Source organism: Crinia signifera, chromosome 6 (genome assembly GCF_055691185.1).
Source record: "Crinia signifera chromosome 6, ASM5569118v1, whole genome shotgun sequence".
In the NCBI taxonomy this organism is placed as follows: Eukaryota; Metazoa; Chordata; class Amphibia; order Anura; family Myobatrachidae; genus Crinia; species Crinia signifera.
In genome coordinates this window covers 207,332,723-207,358,362 of record NC_139222.1, presented here as the reverse complement: position 1 = coordinate 207,358,362, position 25,640 = coordinate 207,332,723, and the positions used below count along the sequence as shown (strand labels likewise).

The 25,640-nt window shown below is 43.2% G+C and overlaps 1 protein-coding gene across 2 annotated transcripts in view; it reads left to right on the top strand.

Moving 5' to 3' along the window:
- Nucleotides 1–25,640, top strand: part of ASPSCR1 (ASPSCR1 tether for SLC2A4, UBX domain containing) — a 200,633-nt gene that overhangs the window by 16,790 nt on the left and 158,203 nt on the right. For both annotated transcript variants that reach the window (XM_083148693.1, XM_083148692.1), the window contains exons 9-12: nucleotides 3,816–3,897; nucleotides 13,835–13,901; nucleotides 14,012–14,074; nucleotides 16,797–16,849. In XM_083148693.1, coding sequence (XP_083004819.1) covers nucleotides 3,816–3,897; nucleotides 13,835–13,901; nucleotides 14,012–14,074; nucleotides 16,797–16,849 — 265 coding nt within the window. The remainder of the gene's footprint in view (nucleotides 1–3,815; nucleotides 3,898–13,834; nucleotides 13,902–14,011; nucleotides 14,075–16,796; nucleotides 16,850–25,640) is intronic.

Sequence of the window (25,640 nt, the reverse complement as noted above, 5' to 3'; positions counted from 1 at the left end):
ACCAGATTGAAATAGGAGGGAGAGCAGAGATCTGAGGATGTGCGCTTTGCAGAAATGCATTTGCTAGACTTGGTAGAATCATACACAGTGGCAATAATATTACTAAAATCAGAGCTGCTTGACCTGTATCCTGCTCCTAGTTAGGCCACTGGGGTCTTCAGCTGTAGTTAATGGAGTATGGAGGTAACCTATTCAATTTTAATAGGGCTGCAGTAAAAATTCAGTATAGAGCTGAGCAATTGGTTTTACTTGCATAGTTTGTCAGGTGGTGTTGTTTTTTTTATGTAACTTTGTATTTATTTTTGTTAACACAGAACAATCATATACAAAAAGCAAACGGTTTGGGTTTTTAGTGTGATTTTTCCAGGAGCATGTTTCCATTGCTATCATCATGCCTGCACAGTTTCTGGTTGATTCAAGGCTCATGCCTGCACAGTTTCTGGTTGATTCAAGGCTCATGCCTGCACAGTTTCTGGTTGATTCAAGGCTCATGCCTGCACAGTTTCTGGTTGATTCAAGGCTCATGCCTGCACAGTTTCTGGTTGATTCAAGGCTCATGCCTGCACAGTTTCTGGTTGATTTAGGGTCAGAGCACTTATGATTGGTATTCTTGTCCTAAATTTGAAATCCATGAGGACCAATCCTATAATGTATAAGGTTTACAGCAGCACAGATTTAATTATGAGATGATTATGCTGGTTTTATTGAGAAACTGCTTTGTCACGGTTGGATAAGTGAGGACAGTGCTGGCGGTGAAGTGGGGAAAGAGCGTCATTTTCAGCACTTTTAAAAATGTGTGCTTTGTTAATCATGAGCATTTGTTATGACAAATGTTCTTACTTAGGTTGTATGCGCATCAGTCATTGCAATGAAGTGAGAAAGGTGTCCTTTGAAAAGATTTTGGTCAACAACTGTTCCCAATAAATTCTAAATATGCTCATGTCAGGATGAAACCATAGATTCATGTTCTTTTCACCAAGTTCTAGATTCAAGTTGTTTACACAAAACACAAGCTTGACCATACTTTATGGAACTTAGATTACGGCTATATTGGTGCTTGTCATCAGGGGCTCTGAGAGGGAAGGGAGCTGGTACTGATGGCCTGGGCCTGTTGGAGGAGATTGGCATGGATATGGGAGAGCAAACGTTCCTCTTTGAAGCATGGTATTAACCCCCTTATGTGTCCAGGCATTAAAGATGTCTCAATGGCCCTACCTGTCATGCACAAATAAATGTTCCTCGCAGAGGGTGCTGGATGACGGTCAGACAGTCAGAATTCGGACCGTTAGTCCTCCGACATAGGAATCACCACTGTTTTTAAATGCTCGACAGTCAGGATCCCGACTGACGGGCTATTCTCCCTTATGGGGGACTACGACCGGCGCCCGCAAGGGGCTTTTTTGCTATTGCCCTCCTGTGAAAGTACAGGTGGTCGAGTTTCCAATTTTGTATACTGACTGTCAGAATCCCGACTGTTGTCCCGCCATAACACACCCCCTTGCAGAGCCTTTAGACAGCTTAGGGATAGATGCTGACAGACCCATAGCAAATTTTGAGGTAAATACACTGTTTTATAGAGGGAGGTTTAAATGTGCCTCCTATCTGTGTATTCTGGTGATAAGTGGATTTTAGAAGGTAGCCTTCTGTTGTAATGCTTACACTGTAAACAAACCATTGTAGGCAGATTAAGCAACACTGCATGTCAGGAAAACACATACAGCCTAATGGCCCCCACATACAGCACGATATTCAGGCATTTTCTGAGTGATTCTAACAAATCGCTCAGAAAATGCCTGAAGATGCATGTAAATCGCTGTGTATATAGCCCACACAGCGATTTACATGCGCGCACCCGCCGTTCTGAATCTGTCCAAGATTCAGAACGGACGGGCTGTACAATTCAGAGCAGTCGCTCAGAAAGCTCCTGCTCATCTCCCGCATGTGTGGCTGCGGGCAGATGAGCAGGACTGAGCGACTGCAGACGCCGCAGACCCGCCGCCCCCCGCACCGCAGAACCGCCGCACCCCGCACCGCCGCCACCCCTGACCTCCCTCCCCCAACAGCAGGAGCACCCATCGCCACCCCCACCTCACCTCTCCTCTCGGCAGCAGCGCGGCGGCATCGGGACGGATCACGGAGATGTAAAAAAAAAAAAATTCAAATTTCAAAATGGCCGCGGCCAGCCAATCACGGCTCGCCGCGTCATTGCCCCGCCCCCTAGAGCTGGCTATATTAGACAGGGTCGGGGCAGTCAGTCTGACGGCGGAGGAGGAGTGAAGAGCTCCTGAAGTCCTGGGAGGCGCGGCCAATGCAAAAGAGCTTAAAAGGCCGCCGCCCCCCAGGTGAAGAACACAGATGAAGAGGCAGAAGCCCTGGGAGGCGGCGGCCATGCAAAAGAGCTTAAAAGGCCGCCGCCCCCCAGGTGAAGAACACAGATGAAGAGGCAGAAGCCCTGGGAGGCAGCGGCCATGCAAAAGAGCTTAGGGGGCCGCTGCCCCCAGGTGAAGACCAGATGCAGTTTAATAAAATACTAAAAACTCTGTGTTTGTGTTTTTATTAAATAAAACATTTAAAACCAGTGTTTGTTGTTTTATTTTAATATTTCCTTTACAGGGGGGCTATAGGTACCGGCGGGCCTTTAATGCCCCACATGCCGGTACCTGTGGTTCTCCCAAGTGCCAGCATGTGGGGCAGGCTTGCTGGGACCTGTAGTCCTACTGTAAAAGACAATATTACTGTTAAATAAGCTATCAACCCTGCACCCACCGCCCAGGGGTGCAGGGGATAGCCACGGGCTGCAGCCCAGGCCTGGGGTGCCCTGGAGAGGGGGGACCCCCTTATTTGGGTCCCCACCTCCCCAAAAACTCCCGGCCTGGGCTGACTAGTTAGGGTGGGTAATGCTTTGGCCACGGGACACCATCAAGCGTGTCCCCTGGCTATGGCATTACACCCCCTGCTAGTTGAGCCTGGTGCTGGTCTCCAAAATATGGGGGACCCCTATTCATTTTGTCCCCCGTATTTTGGAAACCAGGGCCAGCTCAAGAGCCTGGTGCTGGTCTCCAAAATCTGGGGGACCCCACGCACTTTGTCCTCTGGATTTTGGGAACCAGGACCACTCAAAAAGCCCGGGGCTGGTCATGCCTGGGGGGGGGGGACCCCATGCCATTTTTTTTTACAAAATTATTGTCTGTATGACAGAGGATGAGACGCTGGACCCCGGACTTGGTAAGTATTTTTTTGTCAGCTCCCACTGTACCACCAACGTTTAATAGTTTGCATATGGGTTTGCATTCTGTTCAGGGGGAACCACTAGCCACCATGATTTAATTTTTTTTTGGGGGGGGGGTAGCATATTAGGGGAAGTGAAAGAATACTTATTAAAGAAGACGTGTTCAGTAATAATAACATTTTTGTGATGAAGTGCAGTGTTTCACTTTCTGTGACAGATTTGAAATCTCCCATGCTGAATCTCCCATTATGAATCTCTGACACAAATCTCTCTGTATGTGGCTCATTGTCTGAAATGAGTCACAAGAGTGAAATCTCTTGTGCTGAATCTCCCGTTATGTATCTCTGGCACACATCTCTGCGTATGTAGGGGCCTTAAGATGTGAAGCCATTTGGTAAGTTGGAGTTTCCTGAAGTTTATGTAACTGTATTCTTGTTGCTGTAGTGTGCTTATGTGTTAAGTGATATCTTTGTATCTTACACCTTCCTTATCTAGTGTAAGCTGATACTTTCATTTATAGTACACTGTCCTCATTATCAGGTAATAATAGTCTTTAATCAGTTGCAATGTTTTCGGCTCCCATCAGGCATCAACTAGAGGAAGCCCCTTTAACCACTAAAGCTCTGAGGGAGGCCCATTTGAAAGAAAAAATGGAGCGATACCCAAAGGTAGGAAACTGGCACCTTTTGTATCTCCAACACTTCTTTATCCCTGGTGTTTACATGCTGTATCTGAAGTTCCTATTGACCACTGAGTGAGTAATAATTGAAGGAAGGTAAAGCAGATAACGGAACAGAGGAGGAGAGTTTATGATTGACGGCATGGATATACGTCCTATGTTGGTTAGATGTGGAACTAGTCAGATAGGCAGGATGTTCTGGAACTTGTAGATCCATGAAAGCAGAAAGTGACCGGTTCCCATCTCTGGCTTTACTGAGTAACATGCTGAAACAATACTTGTGTAAATTATAAACGAGTAAGCCATTATGTTTTCATTAACGTATATGGAGAAATATGTTTTTGTTTTTTTACAGATTGTAAATTAGGTCACTTCAAATGGCATTCTGTATGTTTAGTTTGTTAACATGATTAAATTATTTTCTATTAGGAGTGATGATGCTGATCCCAAAAATAACCTCTAGTCATAATAATTGGATTCATTCACATGCAGACTTATTAGTAAGCTCCACCATCTCTTGATATTCCAACTAGAGTAGAAATATGGAGTGATAGGTGCCCAAACAAGTTGTAATGTTCTTTTATGTCTAACTGGGAACAGCTGCATCCGGCCAGTTGATGACTTTCTCTTCCATGTATACATGTATATGATCATCATTAAAGAGAACTGTGCCTTCTATAGGAGGAGCGTCTAAGGTGTGTCTTAGCAAAGAAATATAAGATGCCTATACTTCTTACTTATGGTAACGAGAGGGAATGTTTTCAGTGGGCAATTTAGTATATGGAAATATTTTAGCATTTACCTCTGTTGCCATTTAAAACGTTGTGGGTGGTCCCGGGCTGTGACGTCACAAAAGGGGCGTGCCCGGGCCGCCGATGTCACTACAGGGAGCGGGCCCGGCCCCGCCGAAGATGCCGTCACTACAGGGGCGAAGGTGCCGTGATGCCGGGGAAGCGCCGGGCATCGCCATCTAAGGCGGCGCTGGGCTTCCCCGTGCAAGCAGTCAGGCAGGCACCAGGCTGTTTTAGCGGGGCGCTGCTAGAGGGGCAGGGCACATTTTGCCCTTTAAAAATCGGGCAGGGCGCAGCGCCCCGCTAAAACAGCCTAGCGGGAACACTAGTATGTGCATCAGCTCTCACCGCTCATCACCGGGCCAGACACACTGGGTGGCTTTTGAACTGAAAGCGACCTAAAATGGTAAAAAGTTAGCTGCTTTCAGCTCAAAATCGCCCAGTTTGTCTGAGCCTTAAATGTCTATTTAACATGTATTCTAAATTATTTAATCTATTTTGTCATTCTTTTGAATGTACACTGTATTGTACTGTTGCTTTGCCGAGCCTAAATATACTGTTGGGACACAATTGCTGCATTAGAATCATACAGAAATCGGTACAAATTCAGAAAGAGGGCATTTCAATGGACAGTTGGAGAAACATGGTACAGAGCCCTTTTTGGCTGGTACAGGCCATTAAAAGTGGTACTGTACCAGCCTAAAAGGTACGGTTGAAGGGTATGTTGGAGCAGCTGATTGTAATAGAACTCAGTACACTGGTATTTTAACTCCCATTTGTCTGGGACATAATAATGTTTTTGTCATAAGTAAATGTACTGTGGTTGAGAATGACACTAATGCAGTCAGCGCAGTCTGTTCTGGTGGGTAGGAATATGTTTATTAAATGGGGAGGGAGAGGTGGATGGTGCACATAACGTTCCCTATGTTACCAAGTCTCCAATAAAATTGGTGGCATAAACCTGAAGCAGAGACTATATTTACAATAAATAGGAATGCTTCCTTTTTCTGTGAGACTTCTACCACTTTTACATTGCAAATGCTGGATCGCACCTGGGATTCGGATACGGGTCTGTCCCGGGAGCGACCCGGCATTTGCAAGCTGAAGCTGCCCTCAGCAACCCGGCAATGAGCTGGTTCGCTAATGTCACACGGGAGCGGGTGGAGCAGCTGTCTGTCAACGGGGGGCGGGGGAGGAGGCAACACTTGAAGCGGACGCTGCCTCCTCCCTATAGTGTAAACAGGATCCTGGTCGCTCGACCCAGGTTAACCGTTTACACTGCCCAGCAACCCGGATCCGACCCAGGTAAAACACTTCTTTTAACCCGGATCGGAATGCCAGTTTGCTTTGCGTTGTGAAAGGGGTATTATTGTCACATCTTGATTTCCATGTAGTCACTGACTATTCTATCGAATTTTTATTCACTTTAAGACTTAAATTACCCAAACATGGTGCAATTTGCGGGTGCAATGCAATTCACGCTCCCACGCACATCCCATCAGACAGTTCAAAAAGTATGTGCTGCACCTACTTTTTGAACTAGGTCCCAATTGCATTGCACGCAAATCACATGCAATTTGAGTGCGATGCGATCTAGACCAAAGCGCATGCAATGATTGCACCTTGAATGGGCACCTTTAGATTTACTAAAGTGCGGGTTTATAGAAGTGGAGATGTTGGCCATGGCAAACCATCCGGTTCTACTTCTTTTTTTTTTATTTTTATCTAGCACCTTCTAGAAGTTAATAGCTTTAATCTGGTTGGTTGTCATGGGCAACATTACTACTTCTGTAATACCACCATTTAGTAAATACACCCCTTAAATAAAGTGCTGATTTAGGGGTATATTCATTCCCCTTCCACTATTTCCGATGTGGGAAATAGTCGCAGGTGCCTATTCAATGCTGTCTTTCTTGACAGTATTAAAGAGGTATCTCTGTAAAACAAGCACGAACGGCCGTGGATTGTCAAGCTCACGGCCGGATCTCGTCTAGCCACGGCCGTTTCTCACGGCCACGCTTCCCTTTTCAGGGGACATTAAAATCCCGCCTGCCAGGATGCAGGTCGAACGGGCCGAGAACGGGACCAGGCCTGACAGTTGTGACCCGGGATTTTTATCCTCATGTAGATTTATAGGGAAATAAAGCTTTAGGTATGTTTGTGTGTGTGTGGGGACATTTTCCATGTTTACCAAATTTTGTGGATTGTACAATTTTAGTTTTTTCACATTGAATAAATGTGAATATTATTTTGCGTTTTAATGCCTGGTACACACCAGAACGATCCTGATTGTTAGTAGATCGTTAGCACACGATCTGCTAACGATCTGCATCCAATCCGATCCCAATCCAATCCAGTCTGTATCTAGTTGAATGGGTCTTTTACAGATCCTACCTGCAGCAGGTAGGATCTTTAAAATGACCAAACGATAGCGGGGACGCGCTAGGATTGGAATCGGATCGGAATTGTATCTAAACATGCAAAAACATGCCAAATCTACATACAATCGGTTGGAATTGGATCCAGATTGATGGGTTTGAGCCCTAATCGCTCTGGTGTGTACCCTGCATAAGGCTTTGAATGGGCAGTAATCTTGAGAAAATGAACATGCCCAGTAGAGATAGACTGTTGTGTTTTAACATTAGTAGAACTCTTTTTTTACATTTTAAGTAGAAACAACTTCCTACAATTTAGGCTGTTCCTGTCCTCCCTTTCAAATGGGAGCAACTAGATATGTAAAGGAATATAGTTATCAGAAGAATTCCGCTCACGAGGTGCTTTTTGAAGAAATAGTTCCATTCTGCAGGGCAATTCCTGAGATCTCCATAAGAATGGAAGATTCTTGTGTTCTTAGTTATACTGCTAGTGTGTGTGTGTGTGTGTAACGAAGCTGCAGTTTGAAGCACATTTTTCTATTTTGTATGTATATAATGAGGCAGCAGGTTTGGGCACATTTTGCTATCCTGTGCGTGTGTCTAGAACGAGGCAGCGGTTTCAGGCACATTTTACTATTGTGTGTGTATATAATGAGGCAGCAGTTTTGGGCACATTCTGCTTTGTGTGTGTATGTATAATGATGCAGCAATTTCAGGCACATTTCTAGGAGACTGCAAAATGGAGGGAATTAAATAAAATGAATTCCAATTTCTTTGATACCAAATAAATATAAATGATTTGTATTTGGTTTGTTGTTAAATCCAATATTCCTTAAATAACCGTACTTTATTTTTTACAGTGCAGATAGACCATATGTAAATATTTATTGCAGTTTGTAGAAGGGATGAGAAGGCGCCATGTCAGTTACAGCCTTAGGCAGAGCTCTGATTGCTGAAGCTTCGCTGCTATGTTTCCCTGATGACATGTCTTCTGTGCTACAGAAATAAAACATCCTTAGCAATGATAATAAAAGAATGAAGAATTGTTTTCATTCTTTCCTTGCCCGTTTTGTGACACATCATCTTCACAGACTTGTAATCATCTTAAAAATGGAACAGTCTCCATTGTGGTATGCAATGGGTTGCAGACATGCTAGATCTGTCCCTGAAGGTCCCATTTAAATTATAATAAGTAGTTTTCAAATGCCTAAGAGAGCTAAAGGCACTTAGTATTGAGTCTTTTAGTGGATAAAAGAACATCTGTGTTTTGTTTAAACCTACTAAATGTATATAGTGTTTGGACTGCTTGTATAACATCATTGGTCCCATGTAGAACCAGGCTATGTGGATGAAAAATAGTTTTTGTTTAGTTTTTGCCACTTTGAAGCTTGTAGAAGTTATCCTCATGCAGCTTCATTGCACATATTTAGGCCGTTATATACATGATGGATGGATATGACATTTAATACATTGCTTTTCTACAAACAATCCGGTTTACAGAGTTTTCTTTCAGTTTCTGCCAAGTTCCCTATTGTACGATTGATGATTTTGTTTTCCTGTACACATTGAAACCTAATGAGGCATGCATTCAGTTCTCCCGAACTAAACTTACATGACATAGGCACATATTTTGGACATATGTATATATATCCAAGGGAGCGTCTAGTTTTGCAGTCCTTGTTATGGCTATGTACATCTTTAACCTGACTGGCCATTGTGCCAGAAGCACTTACATTTGTTATTGCAGAGGAAACTACCCTGTGCATTGGTCCTCAATTAGGGATTAAAGGAATAACTGTCAAACAAGGATCTTCATAATCAGGCTGATTTTGTCTTCTTGGTACTTGTGTAGTTTGGCGGCGCCCATCGCATACCATAAGGCATACGATGGTATGCGATGCGATATTGTACAATGCCATACAATTTTAAAATTGTATGACATTGTATATGGCATACAATGCGATGCGATTAAACATTGTATAAGCACCCTAATGGGTGCTTACAATGTTAAATGCACCTCCCCACTATAAACGTGAACCCGAAGTGTGGCGAGCGAAGGCGGTACGCGTCCTCCGACCTTTTTCATACCCCCACTATCCATGTCGGCGTGGAGTTGAGAATAGAAAGTGTGGCGAGCGTAGCGAGCCACCGAGCCAGAAGCGTGGCGAGCGGACGCGGATACCTGTGAAGGCCGCGAGGGGACTCCGATACCTGTGAATGTATCCGCGTCCCCTCGCGTGGGTTGCTGCGCTCGCCACGCTTCGGGCTCGGTGGCTCGCTGTGCTCGCCACACTTTCTATTCTCAACTCCACGCCGACGTGGTTAGTGGGGGTATGAAAAGGTCGGAGGACGCGTACCGGCACCCCTCGCAGGCTCGCTGCGCTCGCCACGCTTCGGGTTCACGTTTATAGTGGGGGGGTGGCGTGGGGGTGCATTTAACATTGTAAGCACCCATTAGGGTGCTTAAAAGCACCCTTTAGGGTGCTAATACAATCTTTCATCGCATAGGGGGCAAAAATCGCGTTGCATCGCATGCCATCGGGTGCATGGCATGCGATGCGATTAAAACATTGCGCGATGGAGATCGGGGGCGCCGCCAAAAAACACAAGTACAGCGAATTCCGTTGCGCTTTACAATAGGACAAAGTGAAAAAACAAAGCTGGCTAGCTCCAGGCAGTCAGAGGTAGGAGGGCCCTGCTCGCAAGCACATGATCTATAGGGAAAGAGGCATTGATACACAAGGATAAGTGTTATCTGTTGCAAGTGTTCACTCGTGGGCCGTATGATATGGTGACCCACCACTGTTGGTCAGGGGGATGGCAAACTGATTGTGGTATAGATTGAGAAAAGCAGGGAAATATGCCACATTAGATGACTTTTTTTATTCTAATGTTATTTTGGAAATAATTCCTCCTTTTATAGACCTATATTATACAATTACTGTGCAAAAGTTTCAGGCAGGTGTGAAAAAAAAAGCCGCAAACAAAAATGTTTTTAAAAATAGATGTGTTAATAGTTTATTTTTATCAATTAACCAAATACAAAGTGAATGAATAGAAGATAATCTAATTCAAATCAATATTTGGTGTGACCACCCCTTCAAAACTGTATTAATTCTTCTAGGAACACTTGCATAAAGTCTGGGATTTTGTAAGATTACTGCTAGGTGTATGATTAACCAATCATACCAAACAGGTGGTAATGAAGTGGTTGAAACAAAGTAATTAACTAACTAAAACAGAAACAGCTGTGTAGGAGGATTAAAACCGATAAAAACACTTACCACTATTAACGCTTCTATTCTTACTTTTCAGCATGTTTTCCTCTCCTGCCTAAAACTTTTTTGCAGTACTGTATATATTAAAATATAGTCCTTTTTTCCCTCAGTGTTTCTTTCCATTTTCCCATCTGAGCTGTTGAAAATGTCTTCTTAATTGGTCTTCCTATTAATTGCATGTTTCCTAACCAGAAAATCTAAATTTTGCTCCCAGACTACATTACACAATTGCTGTTCTTCCTTTACTTTCCAATTCCAACTCTAATCCCCCATACTGCTTATCTGCACATCTCTGACCTGGCCTCATTTTTGTAATACTCCTCTTATTTTTACAAATTCTACACTTTTGCATTCCTAAATACCTGTATACTGTTGCTATCTTTGTGACAACCACATATTTCTCATTCATTATCTCATTCTAAACCATATACCTCTCCGCTTGTAAGATTTTCCAGTCCTGATCACCTATAATTTCTATTTTCCTCACGATTACTTAGGGCTGACATGTTATAAAGTTAAGTCACATGACAGAGACTATGGTGTATATTCAGTTGATGTCGAAACTGCCGTCTTGCCGAAAAGATGGCAGTTTTCGACATGAATAGGTTGGAAGGGGTTCCATTCTATTCAATGCTAGCTGAATACCAAAAAAACAAGTGGATTGACAGAATAGCCACTAATCTGCCTGCTTTTGATGGAAACACAGTTTCCACCAATCTAAAATGAAAAGATGTTGGACTGAGGCAGGGAGGACCGCGCTGGGTGAGCAGCGGCAACTTACACAGTGCCGTCCTCCTGTCCACCACCTCCCATACCCACCCGCTCCCATACCCACCCGTTGCACTCACCTGTCCCTATCTGGATTTGGCCGCTGCATTGAATAAATCAGAATCCACTTCCAATGACCTCAGCGTTATTTTCTCAAAATAGTCAAAAGAGCAACTATTTTACACAACTGGACTTTGGAGGTGCATACAACCTCATCAGAATCTGCCAGGCTGACGAGTAGAAGTCAGCCTTTAATACTTGGAACAGGCATTATAAGAGCTCTTCCAAGTTTGCATCCTGGAGTCAAAAGAGGTTTATTTTTTGTCTGAATCATATTTGTGTCTGAAATTTAAAAGGGCAATGCTTTTATTACCAGAACACAGCTAGTAAAGCTATTGCCCTTTAAAAATTCTGGCATGAACACGATTGGAAGCAAAGAGTTTTAGAATCCGACGCTTAGTAAATAGGCTCTAAAGTCTGATTGTCCACATGCAATCTTCACCTCTGGGTATCATCAATGAAGTTTGCCCTACAATAAATTAAGCCTTTCGGCATGTCTCCTACATTCTCTAGTTAACTTTCTATCTTCAGATAGCCAATTCCTTTCTATCTTCGGATACCATTGGTAATCAACCACTTCTACTCTCTGTGAAGGGTCTTCTAAAATTCAAAGAACATGGAGAAGACTGAGGATAAGAACATCCTTAATAAATTGCAACATAACCATCTGTAATACTGCATTACCGGAAAGGATATGAGCCAGAGGGGAAAGCTTGAGTCAATGCCTACAATATGCACACACCAGGATTGGTCTGAAAGTTCCAGCTTAGGTTGCCTTTAAAGCCACAAGTTCAGTGTCCTGTAACTATTCCTTATAGGGAGGGGTTAATCTCCCTCACTGAAATCGTGACCCCCATTACTGAATATAGCTTTGTCACTTAGCAGCCCTCTGTTTCCTTGCTGGCTGCTTGTTGGACACCAAAGTATTTAGTCACTTAATTGAAAAACTTAGCTATTGGTGTCGCCCGAGGCCAAATGGGAACTAAAAGTGACCCTGGAAAAATTTGCAGAAGTGACCATGTGGGTGGCACCAAATCAAAACACTATACTTTTTGTGAATAAGCTTGGCAGTCTAGTGGCCCCCGGATCGCAGACCTTTTAAGGTGCTGTGATAAACCACATACCTCCACATGTCAACTAATACCCCACCTCCCCCCATTGACACTGAATACAGACCCCAAAACCTCCATTAAACAAACCATTCATAACCATATTCCCATGAATATCACAAATATCCCCACCCCTCCCCCAGTGGAGCCCAGAAACACACCAGAAATGGTTACACCCCCAGATAGCGACCACTCATGTCCCAATGGATATAGATAAGAACCCAACTAAGATGAGTATTTGCAGTGTTGGGTGCTCTGTAAAATGGCAAAGGTTGTTTGTGTATGAGACAGGATAGGGGGATGGGGTCACTACTCTGGGCAGGGCCCAGGGGCGGATTGGCCGCCGGGAAACCGGGTAATTTCCCGGTGGGCCGGTACTGGTTTGTCCGCTTTTTCCCTATGTGGGCCGCGGGCCTTGTACCGCGCTACCACAGCCGTTAGTGCCCGTTACCTACCCTCCACCAGTGTGTCGTCCCCCCCCCCCCCCGCGCTTATTACCATTACCCAGTTACCTTCCAAACGGCCCCCCGTGAGCTGCTTGCGGATTTTTCCCGGGCCGGATTTTCTTGCCAATCCGCCCCTGGCAGGCCCAGATCATAAAAGTAAGACACTCACTGACAGGTGGCCCTTACAGGTGCCTCTGTTTACAGGGAATCTTCCCTGTAAGGTCTATGGCCAATCCGCCCCTGGCCATCGCCTTCTTGGACTGCATCACATTATCCGTTCCGTCAAACCAGCTCCTAGCATCTCTGATTATATGATCACCCAGCCTATCCAGGTTTACAGTGCCATATTACTGCTGACCGCACATTCCGAGGGTACCATCTTTTTCAAAGGATCAGTGCCTACTTCAGATTTGCTTTCCAACATTCTGTCTCAGTGTATTCCAGGAAACCGGCTTCAGCATATGGTTTACAGCATTCTGCCACAGTGTGTTCTGCTACAATTATCCCACATACTGCTTAAGTCACATGTTATACTGTGCATGTTCTGAATATTCTACAGCATCATAGAGCTGACACTGCTAGTAACCTGAATAAAGTATAGCATTATTAGGCTATCCAGCTTCACTCACACCAGAATAGCCTGTAACCCAACCCCCCCCCCCACACACACACATTAAATTCTAAATTAATTTACACACACGCTCCATCCATCCCACTCTGCAACTACGGTCTCCTTTCCTCCTCCCTGATCACCTGTTTGCACCTGTAGGATTGGTCTCGTAGTGATAGTAACCTCTGGAATAACTGCACACACTAAATCAGACTTTCGCTTACCCTCTTTACTCGCCTATAAATGTGCTCTTAAAACTCTTTCCAACCAAGCCTATGAACCATCCTCCTAACCCTCAGCCATTTCCCTTGTAAGAAGGGTCCCCTGTTTTTCTAAATTGCAGGCTGCAATTAGATAATTGCGTTCAGTTAAAAAGTCGCTCACCTTACACCCCTGTCATTTTGTTGTGCGCTATATCCCTATGTGTGAAGCAATGAACCCTTATTGTGAAATATAACCGTAATAATTATGATTAATACATTTTCACAGGTTGTTCTTCGAGTCCTCTTTCCAGAGCGTTATATCTTGCAGGGATTCTTCCGTGCAACAGAAACAGGTATCTGTATTTAAAAAAAAAAAAATATATATATATATATATATATATATATTAATTCTGCATTTACTTATGTGATGTAAGTGTTCATTGCAATTTCTTATCTTCTGCAGTTGGTGCATTGAAGGAGTTTGTGTGTAGCCACTTGGAAGAACCCGACATGCCGTTCTACTTATGTATGCCAGTTCTAACCGTACATTTTTTTTGTAGTGCACATCATTGGTGATCTATGCCATGAAACGTACTGTAATTCATTAAATGTAGCTAACAAACAACAATATACATATACTACATCTGATTGGCTATTTATCTTACTTATTACACAACTGTATAATACATTTTAATCAGAATCTATTTTTGTAATTGAGTTACATATCCATCATAGATAAGACAATGATATTACTTTGTTTTCACAATATGCCTCTGTATAATATATAATTTAAAGTGTAATAGCATTTACAAAATACATACATAACTATAATAATATATTACACATAACATATTATGAGAACTTTCCTAGACTATGGTTTCAAATATTTTAAAAAGCTGTGCTTTTTAACCCCTTCCCTGGCACTCCTGAGAATTTTCCGGGCTAGGCTCCAGTGCCCAGACTGGCAAACCCGGAAATTCTCGGGATTGACGCTGTCTGTGCTGCTTAGCACGGGGCAGTGCAGCTGAGCACTGAACTCTGCTTCAGCTGCTGCCCGGCCCCATCTCCGTGACCTTATAACGTCACGCCGCACACAGCCAGGTTGCCGGGAGCAGGTTTAAAAAAAAAAAAAAAAACCTGCCCTGTAGGGAATGCCACCTCTGAAGGGGTTAAAAAAAGATAAATGAATGCCTATGATGATAACATCCTAGTGTACCATTGTCTCCTCATACACTTAATGGTGCATTTATTAAGATGAGCAACCAATAAGAGACTTATTATTATTATTATTATTATATTTTTATTTATAAGGCACCACAAGTGGTACGCAGCGCCATACATATAGAACACATTAGAACAGTACAGGGTACACCGAACTAGACAGAAGTAAGTAAGTAAGTAAGTATAATTTATATAGCGCACTTTCTCCAGCAGGACTCAAGGCGCTTACAGACATTAAAAAACAATGCACATAATACAGAGGATGTTGGTGGTACAGTAACAGACATGTCACAGAAAAAAGAAACCCCTGAGCACACAGTAAGCATAATGCAGGAGTGGTGCAGCATTTTGGATAATAACTTCCATGGGTTGTGTACTCCACCCTGACAAGGTACCAAGTGCGGCAGCCATTTTATGCGCTCTGCGTAGGATTACCCAGGGTGAAATAGAATACCCCTAAAAGAAATTACCCAAAATGGATGATTTCAATGTATACTCAGGTCCATGTATTTTTCATCCCATTCACAAGTGCACCAGATGAGGCAGCCATGGTGGGCGCACTACGAAGGTTACACTGTAAGGGGCGAGCCATACAAGGACCCAATGCATATATTGGAAAGCAAATACTTCTGTAATAGTATGATAAACCCTGCACAGCAACATCCACGTGACCCACATCCTGCCCGCAGAGAAACCATCTGAGTCAACCAGCTTGGTGCACAATTAAAGCACAATTCTTAGTGTACAATACAGCTGAGATATAGGGAAGTGAATGAGAATAGATGCAGGTATAGATTCTTGAGGAGTAAGAGATACTATTTATTATCTTCTAGAAGGTGCACAATCATTTAGAAGTAGTATAAGATTGGTTGCTATGGGCAACGTCCGATCTTGGTAAATTTACCTCAAGCTATGCAGAACAAGATACCTGATGCAAGAGAGCCGCCAGGTCCCATACAACTCTGCTGTTTATAAGTGCATCACATTGCTATGACTATGCATTTCTGGCACCCAACAATAGTCTCCTGGGACCTGGTGGGTTTAGAGTGCACTGCAGCAGTGACACAGGACAAATCTGTAGGTGCCTTGTCGCACTCCCTCCAGCGTACATAGAATAATGAATGTAATTCTCACTTGTTCTGCTGGTGTGAGGAAGGTTTTACTCTTTCTCATGGTAAGGAAATCCCTAGTGATTGCTCCATAGAATTAAAATGTCTATACTATAAGTGTAAGTGGGAGGAATTAAGACTTTAGTGATTTAGGCTTCATACACACTGGTGTTCATTCCATGCATTGTGAATAGGGATGACACCGATTCATTGGGTTATTTGAGTTGGTAGTAAAGCAAAAAAGAGCCAGTAGCTGTGCACCTGGGTAAAACCCGACTGCACTACAGGTCGGGCAGATGTAATATGTGGACCAGTGGTTCTCAACCTCGGTCCTCAAGACCCCCCAACAGTACACATTTTCCAGGTCACCCGACAAGTGCACTCATTATTCATTGACACATTCTAAAAGATCACAGGCAAAGATAATTATTTCACCTGTGATTCTGTGTAGAAACCTGGAAACCGTGCACGTTTTTTTTGGAGGGGGGGGGGGGGGGGGGGGGGGGGGTCCTGAGGACCATAGTTGAGAACCACAGTTGAGAACCACTGGTGTAGACCTCTAGATTTGGGAGATGGAAATTGCTGTGTAAGAATAAATCTATGCAGTATGTTTGGGTACATGAAAAACCAGCTAGTATATATACCCTGCTTGAAAATGAAATGTATTTACACCACAAAATTGGCACTGCTGTTTCTAGTGTGACCACACCCACTATTGCTAGTGTCACATTTATGCTCTGAATTCTGAATGTAGTTTATTTTATTTGCTTATATTAGTAAAAAACATTTAAAAAATCTTTTCATGTTGGATAATTTATGTGGAATGTGCACAAATTGTTCTATTTTTATTATTCAAACATAAACTGAAATTTTTATACATAGGGGATTAGATTGTAAACTGTTGTCTTGCCTCTGCAGTTATCACACCCCCTCGAACTGAGCTGAAGGATGACTCCCAAAGCCTTTTTCAGGTAACCAAGATGTGTATTGCTTTTACTTGTGGTCTTCCAGTGTTTTTATCTTTCATTTTATGAAGCCTGGCCTATAAAGCAGTATGTAAATGTATGGGAATCCTAGTTAGCCATTACTCAGTAGTACAAAGGGATGTGATGCCTCTCTTAGGGGAAGATTTATTAAGCTTGGAGACGAGATAAAGTGGAGAAAAGGTAAAAGGAGATAAAGCACCAACCAATCAACTGTCTTTTTCAAACACCGCTGATTGGCTGTTGCTTTATCTCCTTTTACCTTTTCTCCACTTTATCTCCAGTTTATCTCTTCTCCAAGCTTAATAAATCTGCACCTCAGTGAGGATTGTACAAATATGGGCCCTCCTACCTCCAAGTCTGTCTGTCTGTCACCAGTTTGTTTTATCCCTGTATACTATTGTAAAGTGCAAAGGAATCTGCTGCGCTATATAAGAAACTGTAGATAAATAATAATAAATATGACCATTACCACCAGATGTAAAGGTATCCAATTCCTGCTTACCCAATAGTGAGAATATGGGTTGTGCAGGCAGTATAGATTAGTAAGGATTAGATGTGTAGTAAGCTCAGCCAGTTGTAACGACTATGAAACCTAGCAAATAGGGAGTGGTATAAAGGGATGAAAAGTCGGGTTTGGTATGGGGCTCCGACAAATGGGATCCCGACTGCCTGGACTCAGACAGGATGGCGAGAGCAAAAAAGACCCTTGCAGGCTCACCACGCTGTGGGCATGGTGGATCGCTACGCGAGTCACCTATTCTATTCTCCCTCTATGGGGATCGTGGACCCCACGAGGGAAAATAGCAGGTGGCCGTCGGGCACCTGTCTTGTCAGCGTTTTGACAGTCGGGATCCCGACGTCGGGTAAATGACTGTCGGGATCCCGACTTTCGGGAACGCGTCCCGGCACCCGAAAAGTCTAGATGGTCCATTAAAAGGAAAGAGTGTGAAACACAACACCTAATAGTGTGTTATGTAATGACAACATAGGCATAAGCTAGGAGTGCAGAGGATGTGAAGCTAGTTTAGCCATTGTTGTATGTCTAGGATAGCCATTAGCAAGGATTACTATTAGAAGTAGTGTGTAGCCATGCAAAGCCTGGATAGTGCTTTCTGATTGTAAAGGGCTGTGGCTCAAAGATTTGTCAAGATTTGTAGAAGGTAGGCTACCCATTAACAAGAAGTGTTAGATGATTTGATGACTAGATAGTGATTAATAGTGGTAGTGTAAAAGCATGTACAAAGCCTGTGAAACCCTCACTGATTAATGTAACTGCTTATGGACCCAGAAAGCCAGTGGTGACAAATGGAGTCCTATTGCTTTTATCATCTTACAAATGTTTATCTTTCTTAAGCATATACTCTTCCCTAAATGTCCCACACAAGTCCTACTGGTCCGTTATGTGTGCGACAAGTTAGTTTTCAGTACCACACAGCAGAGCGAGTCTTCCCATCCTCCTCTACAGTAGTAACTTGAGCCCCCTGCTTGTGTGTTCAGCCTGGAGTAGGTTCCTGGGACGAGAGGGGGCTTTGAGCTCTTGGCAGCTTGTGAAGGGGTCTTTCTTCTCTGTAATGCTCCGGCAGCGGAGCCTCTCCTGCTTCATACTTTCATCTTGCTGGCAGCCCTGTTATTTTTGGCTGGATTTTCATGACTGCTGTTCTTAATAGAGGCGCTTCCACTGAACCTTAAACCACTCAATAAAAGTGTCACCGGAGGAGGGAGGTCCTTCCCTAGGGCTCAGAGGGCAATAAGACGCATCCTGTCGTGATGAAAGTTGTATACGTTGGGGGAAGAGGGTACTTAGATCTGAAGGAGGATGGAGACGGCAGAACATTGATGTCTATAGTGAGACGAGTTTTCACTCCTCTCCATGCTGGATGTTTGTTTTTTAGTAGAAAAGTTATCAGTCTTTTAAAAATGTTCTAATGGGAAGCAAAATAGACATAGTTTTCCTTCTATTTCATTTTTATTTATGCAAAGTAATAAAAACAAATACTGTGGGATACACGATTATAACTATAGCACACAGCAATCCTCACGGTGTTATGAGACAGGTCACAAAGATTTTAATTACAGCGATATGATTGTATGAAAAGAGATTTCCAATTTTATCCGATGATAGATATATACAGTCTTATGTCCCATGTCTTACAGTAATTGATGAAAAATATTACGTGTTGTACAATCAGATTGTACATTTGTGAATGTACACAGTAATATTCTAATTGATAGTTCGCAGCTCAGACCTCTTTCCAGTTCTCCAGCAGATCCTACTGGGAATCCCAATAACATGACTACTCTTCTTGCCTGATTGTATGTCATCCATATGCCTTCAGAAAGACCCTGCTTATGTGTTCTTTGATTTGCTGCTCATTTCTATCTACATCAGACATGTCCAAACTATGACCCTCCAGCTGTTGTGAAACTAAACATCCCAGTATGCCTTTCCATAGTTTTGCTATTAGGGAATGCTAAAACTATGGCAAGGCATGCTGGGATGTGTAGTCTCACAACAACTGGAAGGCCACAGTTTGGACATCCCCGATCTACATTTTTGTTTCCTGCACTTCCTTCTCCCAATGGGTGTCTAACTGAAGTACATATGTGTCCGGATACATAGACACAGTATTTGTGATAAATACTTTGGGTTTTGCCAAGGTCGCACTAGGGTTCCCCAGCCGCAGACCCAGTAATTATAGTGTAGTTGTTCTGGGAGCCAGGGACTTGGTGCTCTGGTTCCTCTCCGTTGTTCGCTGGTGGTTCCTTTCTGTCTGAAGCTTTTGATCTGCGCTTTGTGAAGACATCGCTCAACCCTTTAACGTCATTTCAAAGCTTGCTTGTCCTTTCAGATCCTTGTATGTGTCTCTAAATGTTTGCGTTCTGGATTTTGCCAGTCATCCCCACTTACCCTTTGAAGTGCTCGTAGTCTCATTGATCTTCAAACATCAAACTAAGCAGACCTGTGGAACTTTAATCAGCTTCCATCCTGAGATGGAAAGAATGCTTCACATGCCACCAGCTCCTCGTGGACATGATTGTTATGTTGTTCTAATACATCAGAGTTGTTTATGTCTGAAGAAACAAACATATATTTGCTGACAGATCTACAGATTACCACCTCTGTTATTTACTGTTCTCCCCTCTTCATCTCTGAATCACTTTCTTTCTTTTCTGCTTTATTATTTATCTTTATTACATTTTATTCTGTATGACTTTATTCTTTGTGTATATCTGGCTCGGTGTCGCGGTTCTCTGTTGTCTTTGTGTTTCTCTTGCTGGGTGTATGTGCGGGTGTATGTTCCTCCCTGCAATGAATTCTCCCTGACCCTCGGGGCCTTATTCCTCATGAGGCTTTGAAGTGTTTGCCCAGAGATTGACTGACAAGGAAGTTTTAGTGGCGGCACCAGGGGGAACGGACAAAAAAGGGACGCGCTTTGAACTAAAGATCTTTCAGTTGGGAGATGCTGGCTTTAGTTATCTCCTTCACTATGTTAATTATTCACCACGATAATTGGGGGGGAAGAGTAAAGAGAGAGAGGAGGTTATTAAAAAATTCCAGCACTAACACGCTACACAAACCTCATTTTCCAGCCTCCAGAGTGCATAAAAGAAATGTTGTGTTTAAAGGGGGCTAGTGTGTTTCCAGGGGGAGCGAGGGGCCCTTTCAAAGCTGTCCTTTTTCTAAATAGTGAAATCCCTACAGATGAAACATCAAAGTGTTGGCGAGTGTTCTCTCTCTGAGTTTTGACCATGTCTGGTACTCTGTAATTAAAGTTTACGGAAAGCTGTCTTTGTTTTCCAATGGCATGCAACCTTACACAATACAGATTGAAAAGGAAATGTTAAAAAGCCCCATACTGTGCCCTATTGCTGTCCTTTTTCATGTACAGCTTCCTCCCGACCTGATAACACGGGCGACACTCCTGGATGCAGCATGCACGGTTACACCACATCAGTGGAGGCACATGTAATCCGCACACATTTTGATTTAAGAGACGTATACACCTTATTATAATAATAGCTAGGGCATCGATGGTTATTATATCACAAGGAACAGCTCCATTTTATACATATATTGCACTTCTTTGTTTCATGCCAACAAATAATCTTCTCATTGGCTGTCACTGACACACCCCCACTCTAATCAGGCTGCACGTTTATAATGGCGGTAGTAGTAGATAGTGACCATGTGTGTGACGGCTCCTGTCTGCATTTTCCATAATAGCATTTTCTTTCATTAATATTGTTTTATTGCAGCAGTTATAGGTTCGGTTCCCTGCCTTCTGCTTATTTCAGGACACACAGCTTAGATCTGTCTAAAAGACAATTAAACACCCCTATGTTAAGATTTTTGAGCAGCCGTTCATCAAATACGCCAGTGTTTTACTGTTTCTTTTGGTGGATGGCACTGACATACCTAATATGCTTATACTCCACAACGTGCACATTTCACTATGCCGTTCGACCATGCAGAATTTCTAAGCTAAGAAACATAGATGGTATACTATTTAAAAAAAAACACATATGAATGAGATACCTAAAAGGAGCAGTGAACTTTTGAACAATTTTACTGTACAATTAATTTGGGTTGCTCAGTAGTTCTAACCATACTTGAATAAAATGTCTGTCCCACAGCCAGAGTCACTGAGTCGGATGAATACATTTTACTTTCATCAGGAAGTTATAGTACAGCAAAGTTTTTTTTTTACTTTGGTTACACCACACAAATTAAGAGCAATAACAAAGTGCAGCCGCACAATTCTCTTGCCTCGTGGATAGAGAGCAGAGTCTGTTTTATGAGGGATATTATCACAGCACTGTAGTTGCAGTCAGAAAAGCCAGAGAGCAGCATTTAAACAGTATATATTACATAAGTTTTACTTCAAAGGCTTCAATTACATGGATCTTAATTTCTATTTAGTTCCACTTTAAGTAGCTGCGATGTGAAAATATCAGGTGTCTCCCAATTTTTAATACCCCACTCTCACTTCTCAGTCAGCTCTGTACGGTTCTCTGAATAATATTGTTACCCTGCAACTAAAATGGTATGTAAATGGCAATGTATCCAGAGATTTCCAGACTCTGCTGTGGCACCCTGGGATGCCTTGTGGAACTTGCTGGGGTGCCTGGATTGGTGGTCCATGACCAATTCATATCATTTATGACCAATGTAATAGGCAAAATGTGGAAAAACAGAAGCAAATCTTATCCATTACCACATAATGGACCCTAACTGGTTTTATCAATGAAACTTTTTCCTAGGGATGCCGTGGAAATAATTCTGACACTCAGGCGCTGTGATTCAAAAATGTTTGGGAACCACTGGCATCCCTAGTCTATGAAACTGCCCACTGTCGGGTCATGTTTATGATTTTTGTATATAATTTACCATAATTGTGTCTATAATTTCCTCTATCAGCCATTTAGTGGTGTCTCTTCCCTTTCCCATGTATGTGCTCACCTCCAATAATACCACATGTAGGCTTTGCAGTTTGCGGACTGATTATTTGAAAATTTGGTCTTGGAGTTTAACACTTAATTGGTCGATCAATATGGTAGTGGTAGGGGACTTTTTTTTTTTTTATAACTTTCAAGACTGTGATTAAAATACTATAGTCAGCATATCCACCAAAGATGGTCAAAAGTTGTAAGGCATTGATTATAGAGCTGTGTACCTTTCAGTCAGCTAGAACATTGTAGAACATTTGTAGGCTAAATACATCTTTATTGAGGGGTGCATTTGCTAAGATTGGAGTTCTATTGAAGATGGTTCATTGGGCATATGTGTGAGCTGCACAAAGTCCTGCTGGTCAAGTGCATATAGTTTAGCTTAGTGCATATAATGCACATGTATTGATGGCATTAAAATTGGTATTTTAAAAACTATGCCTCACATACTTTCTTAACTTGCACAACTTATTTAATGCCCAACACTCCACAGATATGGCACTGACTAAAGTGGTGAATGATCTGGTCACTTCTAAATATAGAGTCCGTTACTCACTACTTATTATTCTAGATCTCTCTGTGGCTTGTGACACTGTTGACTATTTCCTTCTCCTAAAAACACTACAATCCTTAGTTCTTAATGACACAGCCCTTTCTTGGTTCTCATCGTACCAATCTAATTGCTCTTTCAGTGTCCCCTTCTCTGAATCCACCTCCTCCTTGCTACAGTGGAGTACCTCAGGGCTCAGTTTTGGGTCCTCTGCTTTTCTCAATCTATACCACATCTCTTGGCAAACTGATCAGTGTGGATGATTCTCAAATCTACCTATCATCCCCAGATTTGTCACCATCTGTATTGGTCTGTGTCACTGAATGCCTCTCTGCCATCACAACTTGGATGTCATTTCGCCACCTCAAACTGAATATTTCCAAAACAGAATTATATTTCACCGAACAATAGTAGTTACCAACCTAGTATCTCTATCCCTGTTGTGAACACGACAATCTATCTTCCCCCACAAGCTTACTGCCAGGGTGTCATCCTTGACTATGAACTGTCCTTTTTTACCCACATTCAATCTGTCTCAAAATCATGTTGCATACATCTAAAAAAGGTATATCTAAATACTTCTATACCTTACATAGGGATGCATTCAGCATCATAGCGGTCGGGATGCCTGCACCCAGACTACTGCTGGGATGCTGACTGGTAACCGGGGTGAGTTAGTGTTACACCAGGAATGATGGGTGGGGGTTAGGTTTAGGCACTAAGAATGGGGGAGGGACTTAGGGATAGGTTGTGGGGGGGGGGGGGATAGGATGGTTAGGCTGCAGGCAGGGAGGGTTAGGCACCTAGAAGAGGGGGCTAGGCTGCAGGGTACAAGGGTTATTGTTAAGCACTAGCGGGGAGGGTTAGGTTGTGGAGAGTTAGGGATAGAAGGGAGGGCAGGGGGAAGGTAAGTATACCTACCAAACCACTGTAGTGATTCCCTTCTTCAGGATGCCAGCGTTCGTATTCTGACTGCCGGCATCCTGACTGCTGGTCACCTGTATATATCCCCTACACAAGACATTGCTGAAACTCTAAGCCATGCTCTCATCATCTCCCACATTGATTATTGCAATAGTCTCCTTACTGGTCTTCCCCAAAACACACTCTGAACACTGCAATCCATCATGAATGCAGCTGCGAGGCTGATCTTCTTTGCCCGAGATTCATTGTTTGAGTCTCCCAATTGTTGTCTGTAGTATGCCATATTCATACTCGTCTCAAAATAACGCTTTGCTCTCACAAGATCGGTCTATCATCCTAACTTATTGGGGGTATTCCTGATCGGAACCCTTCAATTTAGCAAGGTGGCTGATTATTGATCGACTGCACATGATCGTAGCACGCATGTGCGAGGCCATTCAGCAAAAACTAAAACAAAACATAAAAAACAGCGTCTTTTCTGACCGCAAACCGTCAATTTGATTAACCAGAAGCCAGTATTTGGGGAGTGGTAAACGGACATTTTCTGTGAGTGTCACAGAAAACACAGGCATGCTCAGGGGTCAGGGAAGGTCTGTGATGTCCGCTCAGGCCTCGGTCAGCCTGTTTCTATTGCACAGGAAAATATTACAATGGTGAGTTGCGAATGGATTTACAGCTATTTTGGCGATCGGCGTGATTTCACTCTGACTGGGCAGCGGCTGTCGGATCTCAAGGCTCTGCAGGATATAGTGCAAATGTGTGAAGTGGCAGTTGGGGGCAAGTGAGTTGAGCAACTGCCACTTCACGCATTGCACTATTTCCTGGGATCCAACCAGCCACCTCACCAGTGGACCATGCCTGCAATTCCAGCCTCTAAGTGACTTCTTTCTCATGTTCCAACAAAAATGGATGACACAGCTTCCATGCTATCCTAAAAGGATTTAAAGCTCTCCCAGAGGAACCCACTAATGAACGGCATCGGTAATTATATCCACACCATCTAATATCTATTGGATTTGGAAAATATACAATCCCTGGCCAAATTGACTGGTCCTCCACTTTACCCTTTGGTGACCTAAATAGGAGCAGATCCCCCCCCCCCCCCCCCCTTCCAAAACATCTACAAAAGTGGCCCTGTGGGCAGTGAGCATGTGTTTTTAATATTTTTACTTTATATGAGCGCCCATATAGCTACCCAGTAGCTCCATCCCCTTCTCTGGCCAGTATTCAATGCTCCCGATTCACCGTTTTTTTTTGGTTTTCACTCCTTGCAGTGAATTCTTTTCACTGAAAATATGATTCACCCTATTCAGTGAATGCCAGTTCTCTGTTTCATGCTCGCTGCAATTCGCTGGTGTATTTCAATGGGGTTTTCACTGGGAATCGCCGAGAGTGTTTTCAATGCTAGGATGGCGAATTGCTTTGTTCCCTGATTTTTGCCATGATTCACCATTTTGCATTTGACATCTTTTTAAGGTGAACTGGAAAGTGATCTTTTAAAATAAGGGGTTTGGGTTTTTTTGTGTAAAAAAAAAAATCTAAATTTTTTTTTCCTGTGAAGGGGCATGCTATTTTTATTTATGTGCTTCAAGCACATTAATATATTTTTTTTACACTTTCACCAGCAGGGGCCGGGAGCCGCTCCCTACCCCTGTCCTGTGCCAGCATTCCCAGGGGCAGCCTCTGCTGCCTGTCCCCCGGGAGCCCTCCCCCACAAATTCTGGGGCAGGCAGGGAGGCTTACATCTCCCTGCCTGCCTCCGTCCGAATGCCGCAGGGGTTAAAATTCGCCAGCAGGGGCAGCGAGCCCCTGCTGCATTGAATAGGGTGACAGGGAGGGCTGGCAGCAAATGCT